Below are 8,790 nucleotides of genomic sequence, written 5' to 3' on the forward strand. Positions count from 1 at the left end.
GAGGGATGGTGGCACGGAAGACAAGGTCGCTATGTCGTATAAAAAGGCATCTATTGTATATGTTTGCTGCCAGTAGAATGAGGCATATGATTGTAAAACCATGAGGATAAGCTGGTGTCCGATTCGTCATAGTAACATACTTCTTTGGAGCCCAGCTTCAAAAGAGCCCAGCCCTTACGCTGTGACGAATTGTAAAACGTTCGTACAGCTTCGATTCGGCGAATCCATAGCGCGTTCACGGCTCTCCAGAAGATTTCGCACCGTTGCTACAGCGTCTCCACAGCGCGCTGTAAAAAAGCCGATCCGCAACCATTCTCAACATAATCGCCGCGTTATGGCGATGCGACTGCAGGGCAGGGCGCCTGACGTTAGCATGGCGTTGCTAGAGACAGCACAGATCGCATCTTGAAGTTCTGTGTGATTTTTGGACTCCGGGAGCGTCACTCGGTAAGACCGTTGGTTTTACTTGCGTGGCATGTATATCTAAATGAAAACACTCGAGGAACTGTTTTAACATATTTAAAGTTAATGGAGGAAGACGATAAAAAAGGCAAATTTTAAGTCGATGTATCAAAGTGGACAAAGAGATGACTACGAGCAGCAGTAAGAAGACCTACAGCACCCTCAATACCCTCACAAAGACCAGTTAGTGTTTTGGCAGACGCTGACAAGAACCTCCTGACCGAGAGTGTAGCAGTCCTAAACAGCTGGACTGAATTGACTGACTAATGGGATTGTTTACCCTCGGGACTTCGGTTAAAAACCATTGCCCGAGCGCACTGCTTAACATAAAACTCTGCATAAAAAGGTCGAAAACGGCCATAAAATGGACAGCCCGATTTTACTGGGCTGTACCATTGATATAAATAGAAAACTTTGCAGTGTTGGTGCGGTGCCTTAATAAAAATCTATTGGTTAAAAAATATCTTACCTTTATAAGAAACGTTAAAAAGACGCAGTACTTTACAGTGGATGGGCCTAACGCTGTTAAAAAGCGGCGTTTTTATTGGTTGATGCACTTTTAAAACGATGGCGCTGATTGGCCGAAATTTCTTATTAAATAGGATTGCAAGTAGGTCAATTCGTTTATAAATAGAATTTTCCCACGGCCGACGTTGCACTTTAACAAAAAGTAAACAATAATAGTTTATATGCAAAAAATATAAATGAAAGAAAAGGATGAATTAATCCAAAAGAACTTGGAGTTGTTTTATAGTTATAGATTACTATGTTTATATTATGTTACTGTACTTATTATTAATTATTATTATTAATATGATGTTGTTATTGTATGTTATTGTTTGTTTTGTTTTTTAAGGAGGAGAGAGAGAAAGAATAGCCCAATTTTTATAAGTAAAGATGGTGAGAAACACATGCTGTTGTATGTGGCATCATCATTACCAGACCCACTGTTCAGTATATACTGCAATGGTTTGTTGGAGTCTTTAGACTTTGTGATCTGTGTTTTAAATGTTAGAATCCAAATAGGATTATTTTAATATAACTCTTATAGAAAAAGGGATACACAGATGTGTAATATGTTTGAGTAACAAAATAATAATACTTGAGGGTTTTCCAGATCACAAAGTGGTTGAACATTGCCACAATATATTTACATACATAGTCAAGTACCATTATTATGTGTATATTTAAGGTTTAAACTAAATGCCACACAAAAAGATCTAATCGTTGGAGAGATATAATTATATCTATGAAAATTAATTAATAGGGATGCCAGAGCCTGATTTAACAGCTCTCAAATGTAAAGTGAAGTTGCATGCGTACATGCAATTATATGAAAAGGAAAGGAAAAAAGACAATATATGATAACACATAGGGAGTATAACTCTCAATTATATATTAATGTTGCAATTGAGTATTGAGTTATTAAAAAAGTAATGAGTATAAGTTTATGTATGTGGCTCAATGTTAAACACTTGCAGACAGGGAACTGGACTGAATACTGCAGCGAACTCTATAACTACTCGCTTCAACCATTTCAGTCTCATTAAGGCTTCAACCATTTCAGTCTCATTAAGATCGATCCCAGACCATAAGCGGACGACGAAACTCCGTCCATACTTTAGAAAGTGGTGGTGGTGGGGGGGGGGGGGCAGTGCGTATGTTTGGTTGGAATTTGACAACGGCCATTCCGAGCTGATTAAGGACGGAGGAGGTGCAACAACTGCAGCAATTACGACACTATTTCCAGAAGATCTGGAAGGAGAAAAAGTGGCCCAAGAATTAGACCCAGTCTCTGTTCGTCCCCCTGCCGAAAAATGGCAAGCTTGGCATCATCCTAAACCGATCGCCAAGTAAGGCCGAGTAGCTGCTGGCGGATTAGCAGGCTGGATTCAGAGCTGGGCGGAGCAAAGTGGAACAGATCATGAACTGCAGAGTCATAATTGAGTAACACGTGAAACACGAACGTGAGCTCTTCCACAACTATATCCACCTTAATAAAGATTTCTACCGTTAACGTTCATGCGTAAATGTATCTTGATATAATTCATAAACTCAAATATTTTGTTGCAAATCGTAGATTTTGCAAGACTTTTATTTCCCTCGAACAGATAGGTTTATCTTTTACGTTGGTCAAACCAGCGTTTTAAAACATTCTTATTCGATAATGATTAAATGCATCTTATACTTCCAAATATTCGAATGGTAAACTGAATTGACACTTTGCCTTTGTTTCTACAGTTGTTCTTTGTGTGTGTTGTTTTACATTGGTTTTTCACACTTTCGACTCACAGGTGGGTAGCGTGTGGCTATGATATTAATTAGTGAAAACATCATTTTGAATGATAAATAATCATATTATAACGAAAAATTAACTTTTCTGAAAAAAAAAATATTTCACTATCAAATATATATATAACAAGGTATGCAACTCAAAATCACCCCAAAACGGGGTGCATCGCTTTGTACAGCCATATCTTCATCAATTGTGCAGCGATTTTCACGATCTCGGTCTTATTCAACGCAGAAATGAATTTCCTTTCTGGAAATGTATATGTCTTGCAATATTTTTACAAATGCTGGGTCAACTTTTAAGAAATAACACGATACACAACTCGCATGACCCAGTTGACAGTGATCATGCTGTCTTTTAGACTGAAATCTTCACGGAGTAAAGGGCAACTTCCCTACAAAGTTCATGCAGTTCGATACCATAATTCAATAAAACGTATGAAAAAACATTATTACCGTTCATGTCGTTACATTCTGCATCAAGACTAACTGTCCAGCGCCGTTTGAAACCTTTGTTTACATACATTTCAACTAACTGACATTTTAAACATACGAGTGATTTCATTGGTCCAATGCGGAGGTGTGTCTTTACAACTGGAGATTTCATTCATAAATACAGCATGATCACTGTCAACTGGGTCATGCGTGTTGTGTATCGTGTTATTTCTTAAAAGTTGACCCAGCATTTGTAAAAATATTGCAAGACATATACATTTCCAGAAAGGAAATTCATTTCTGCGTTGAATAAGACCGAGATCGTGAAAATCGCTGCACAATTGATGAAGATATGGCTGTACAAAGCGATGCACCCCGTTTTGGGGTGATTTTGAGTTGCATACCTTGTTATATATATATTTGATAGTGAAATAATTTTTTTTCAGAAAAGTTAATTTTTCGTTATAATATGATTATTTATCATTGAAAATGATGTTTTCACTAATTAATATCATAGCCACACGCTACCCACCTGTGTTTCGACTTACCGGTATTTAGATAATACCTGACATATATTTTTTTTAAAGAGACACAATTTTCAATCGTATAGATTATTAAATATGATCATCGATTTTGCTTGCGTTCTATACACATTATGGTTTATGAATAGATTCGAAGAAATGTTAGAATTTTGATGGTAAAGAACAAGAACACAGACGACTTTAGGAACAACAAGGCGTGTTTGTGAAACACTTTATCCCCCTCCCCCCCAATATATTTGACTTTCACATTGAAGGATGGCCTTGACCTTTTACCACTAAAAATGTGCAACTCCATGAGATACACATGCATGCCAAATATAAAGTTGCTATCTTCAATATTTCAAGTTATGGCAAATGTTAATGTTTGACGCAAACAAACCAACACACAAACAGACAGGGCAAACAATATGTACACCAGTATAGACTGGGGGACATAAACACTCAGGTACTTGGTTGATGTGCCTGCATTTAGTGATAATTTTGATCTGTCGAAACGCAATGCTTATTTAATGACCCCAACTTTCAGAGATGAGCATGTATATAAATCAATATATAACAATATACCAAATACCTGCATCTTTAAAAATAAATCATCCGCAAATTAACATGCCTTTTTTTCCGACATTAGCTGAGTTGTGGCCCTTGAGGGTAAAAATGACATATTTAATGGGCCAGTCATCCGGACAGTGTTGTCACAGCGCAAGCTCGGCGTTCTTAAAGTTTGTCACAACACCTTGACATTGACATTGCCGCGAATTATGTCAAACAATAAATATGTTTTCAAGATATTCGGCGTGTATCCCGATTTTAAAATAAAGGTACATAATTTATGTTTCTAAATAATACATTGAAAACTAAGTTTAATTGTTGTTCTTGTTGTCCATTTTTAAGTCGCATATCCACCACATAAGTATGTTTTATTAAGTGTACGAATATTCAAACAACACAATTGTGTTCGTAAATAAAAAATATACTACGGGATATCACATAATTAGTTTCATCACATGGGATTGTTTGAGTTTATTCCTTCGCCATCGGATTACATGGTATGTAAATATTTTGTTTAGACGCAGTTGTCTTTCGACACATTCAAGTCACACTTTAAGAACCACGTAATTCGGAACCGGGACTTATGGCGTTTCGGCCAGGGGATCTCAATCCCAGTCTGGTCAGGAGCTACGCTGTTCGCTATAAAATCACCCAGGTTTCGTGGTCTTATTTCGTATGACGCGGTTCTTTAAAAATCTTATTACGTCTTGTAAAAGAAACGTCAGACCACAATACTTTTTGATAGAAAATTGAAGTCTAACTGTGTTTTTTTAAATAGAAAACTGGAAAATTTTGACAGCTTATTCATGCTTTCTGAAACGATTTCCAGACAGACTGGCCGCGTACGGCACACATTTGTGATTAGATAATTAAAAGATTTTCCTCTTATCATTGCACCATACTATTTCGGTAGTGGTTGAGTTCTCACTATGCAAATAAGTGTAATTTACTGATATTTTTCGCTTATTTTCTTCCCTAAAACTCGCCTTATTTTATTACTTAAAAGCAATGCTCTCTTATCAGCGTTTATCGGTAGTCCATTATGTCTAACCATGAGAATTTATTGACCCTAGCATTCTGCAAGATAGATTTAAATGCGTAGTTGTAACTGGGCCGAAATGTTTGTATATGTGTCGCACGAACATGCAATGCGTAGTCCTCAATGCCCTACACCTAACACTATGATATCCTATACGCTGAACACAGACGCGGTGATGTGGCCAATGATTTTAAGGGATTTCTTTCAAATCAGCTAATGGAATTTTCGAATGTATTCATTCGGGTCTACTGGCGAAAAATTTCCTCTTTATAGATAAAGATCATTTAATGACAAAAGCTGGGTAAAAAAAGCTACGCAGAAGAATAGGAAGTCAACGAATTTTTTTATTAACGTATATTTTTCATTATAAAAGAAAATGTACGTGCAATCTAAATACATTCATTATTAATACGCAAAATCTCTTGAACGACTGTTACATGTATATGAATTGACTGAACGCAAACTATGGTGGAAGATTGCAAACAACATGAATTCAACACGTAACGCCGGTACAGAACAACAGTGCGGAACTCTGGCGCAGATCAAGCCCTGTGTCGTTTGCTCCTCAGTGTCGTGGTCTACAATCGTTTCTTTCTGCTGTCTACACAGACTCAAGGCTTTCTACTCATGCCGACTATGTCATTTCCGATGTAACCTTTATCACGCGACCATCGACATTGATGTCGTCTGCATCATGGGAAATGCATGTGGACGACGTCATCCAACGAGGACGTCACAATTTTCTGAACGAAGAATAGCGTTGCAGTGCAACATCGTCCGCTTTTTTTGTTCACGACGGATGCTTATCAACGAAACTCAGATGACGACTCAGGCGACTCCTGTGTCGTCTGCCAGGTACATGCTGCTTTTCTCCCGCGGTCCATGATTTAGACTTGACCCGGAAGTGACGAAGATCCGCGGAATGATCTTCGTGCAGCATAGGCTTGTAAGAAACCGGATCACACAAATTCTAAAATACAATACAAAATGGAGTGGTAAGGCTTATGCTTTTAATGTATCATTTTCTTGGCAAATACATATGGTTTTGTAATTCGTAAAATCACAAGAGGAATCTCAGAAACATTAGAATATAACTGAAAAATCTACTAGTTCATTAACAAATAATTAAAACAGTAAGGTGATAAATACTTTGACAGAGGAAATTTACATAGATTTTTACCTTAAATTTGTTGAAGAATGCCATGTATCCACCATGGAGCAGGTACACCTCGGGGAACAGAAGGGCTGGGTACTGATTCTTGTTTAGTTCGCGGTCCTGACTACGCAGGAAACGGTACATCTTAGGTCCCCTCTCAGACGAGAATTCGCAATGAAAAATGAGCACGTGACGTTTGTCTCCATTTAAAGGCTTATCAAGAAGAGCATTGACGTCATCTTTGGTGAAGAGATTGACCGCCCCTTTTATGTGACCGCCTTCAAACTCGTACGGGTAGCGGCAGTCGACAATCGTGACGTCACTGAACACGTGAGTGTAGCGTCCACCTACAACATCTGCCATCACTTCCGGTGATATCGACCTTAAATCCTGATGACGACCAGGAATTGTGGGCAATGCGTAATCACGTGATCCGTCTGCGACCTTGTCGTCTATCTCGAGCGTTTCAATTGCTTGCTCGATGTTGTTAAAGAGATTTTTAAGAGATGTCGGAAGTGCTTGGTTACCGGTTTCGCTACAATCTCTCGCTTTCTTCAATGCTTGGATCGGCGAACTGTTAACGTCCGCCCCCGCAGAACGTTTGCCCGAAAACAAACTCTTACGCACGGCATTTGCTGAAACCCTTGGTGACAGACTTTTGCGAAAAATATCCATCTGAAATTATAAAAGGTTGATGAAAAAAAAATTCCGACGAGAAAGTAAAACAAAAAATGCGATAAATGGCATATAAAAAAAGTTGAAGCAACTTCTTGTGTACATGACAATAATTAAAACAAAAACAAAGCCCAAACATTTGAAATGAAATCAACGTACACTATTTGTGTTCAATAATAATGAATGTACATGTATAATACATGTACTTTTTACCGAGTTTGGCGCATCTGGGGTGCACTTAAACGCCATGTCATGTGAGTCGTTGCACGCCTTGCTGGCAGGGGTCATCACGCATTCGAGATCCTCGTGCGAGATCTCATCACACGTGACGTCATCGAACAATCTCATTCTGAAACACAGAAATATTAGCATTATTATTAATTCATTATTATTATTTTTAGTATTAATTTATATTTTTATTATCTGTATTTTTGATACATTTAAGATATTTATTTGTATACTCTTGTCGATATGCATACCTCATTTTCATTTTGTATAAGAAAAACCCCGGCACTTGACAATATTTTCGTATGTTTTAGTTGTATAATCAAAACTGCAGATGCCGAGTGATTGATGGACACTTCTTCAACGCTGCTATATATGTCGGGTACTTATACTAATTAAGGATATTGTCCATGTAAATTATCGAGTAATTGAACAATTCTTGAGACGCTAATATATCACAAGCTACAGTGTCTCAATTAACGGAGATAATAATAGAAATAATGGGGCTGTTTAATTGGCTCTCACACTTGGACAAAAGGTTTTCTCGATTTCACTTACATAGACTAAAATCACGGCATTGTCACCCACGGGCATGTGAGCAACAATACTGCTTTTACTCCGATGTAGCTAAACCGTAACAAAACGAACATGCATCTAGATGTTTATACGACAAAATATAAGATGGGGATCTTCACATTGTTGGTCATGTCAATATTTATCTTGTATCAGGATAGATTTAAAGAATGAAAGATAAACATGTCACCTTTATCTTAAATCAGAAGTAAAAACTTAGTTTCATACATATAGAAAATGCACCTAAGTAAATAATTAGTATGTAAATGTTGTTTTATTTTGAATATGCTTAATTCCTTAAATATTAATTCTCGTTCCAGTTGTTTTTTAGTTTTCTGAATAAATTAAGCTATCTTTATTTTTTATTATTTATGACATATTTTGCATAGAAATCAAATAATATCGTAAACAAGATATTCGGCGAACATCATAACAGTGAAATACAGTTAGAAAATCTTGTTAGTCGCATATTCACCGAATGAAACGTGTTTTATTAAGTGCACGTATATTCAAATCACACAATAGCGTTCGTAGATAAATATTATTCAACGGGAGAGCATATATTTGTCCTCACACGGCATTTAATAAGTTCATTTCTTCTCAATCGAAATATATGATATGTTAATATTTGAATAACACGCACTTTCATCACGTTCGAATCACACTGTCATTTCCGCGTCATGCGAAAATGGGTCTTATTGTGTTTCGGACAGGGTACCTCAAGCCCAGACCGCGCAATTAGGTCCGGAGCTATGCTGTCCGTTATAAAATCAATCAAGGCTCCATGGTCTCAGCATGTATCTTATGGCCAGTATGCGAGATGCACAGGCTTTGCTATAGCA

The 8,790-nt window shown here is 37.3% G+C and overlaps 1 protein-coding gene across 1 annotated transcript; it reads right to left on the reverse strand.

Moving 5' to 3' along the window:
• Positions 1-235: 235 nt before the first annotated feature.
• On the reverse strand, positions 236-7,634 carry LOC127869659 (M-phase inducer phosphatase 1-like). Its single transcript, XM_052412317.1, has 7 exons — positions 7,630-7,634; positions 7,364-7,499; positions 6,500-7,150; positions 6,183-6,289; positions 3,128-3,149; positions 2,306-2,455; positions 236-382 (listed from the first exon to the last, which is right to left on the reverse strand). Exons 1-7 carry the CDS (start codon positions 7,632-7,634, stop codon positions 236-238), a joined length of 1,218 nt encoding a protein of 405 aa, XP_052268277.1.
• Between the last annotated feature and the right edge of the window lie 1,156 nt (positions 7,635-8,790).

The sequence above is a fragment of the Dreissena polymorpha genome, chromosome 2 (assembly GCF_020536995.1).
Source record: "Dreissena polymorpha isolate Duluth1 chromosome 2, UMN_Dpol_1.0, whole genome shotgun sequence".
Lineage (NCBI taxonomy): Eukaryota > Metazoa > Mollusca > Bivalvia > Myida > Dreissenidae > Dreissena > Dreissena polymorpha.

Bases quoted from the DNA above. Each gene is read 5' to 3' on its own strand.
- LOC127869659 (XM_052412317.1), bottom strand. The intron at 6,290-6,499 runs GTAAAAATCTAT...ATTGTATTTTAG, and splicing joins CATTCTTCAACAAATTTAAG to AATTTGTGTGATCCGGTTTC. The intron at 2,456-3,127 runs AAGATTTCAGTC...ATCTTTATTAAG, and splicing joins AAGTTGCCCTTTACTCCGTG to GTGGATATAGTTGTGGAAGA.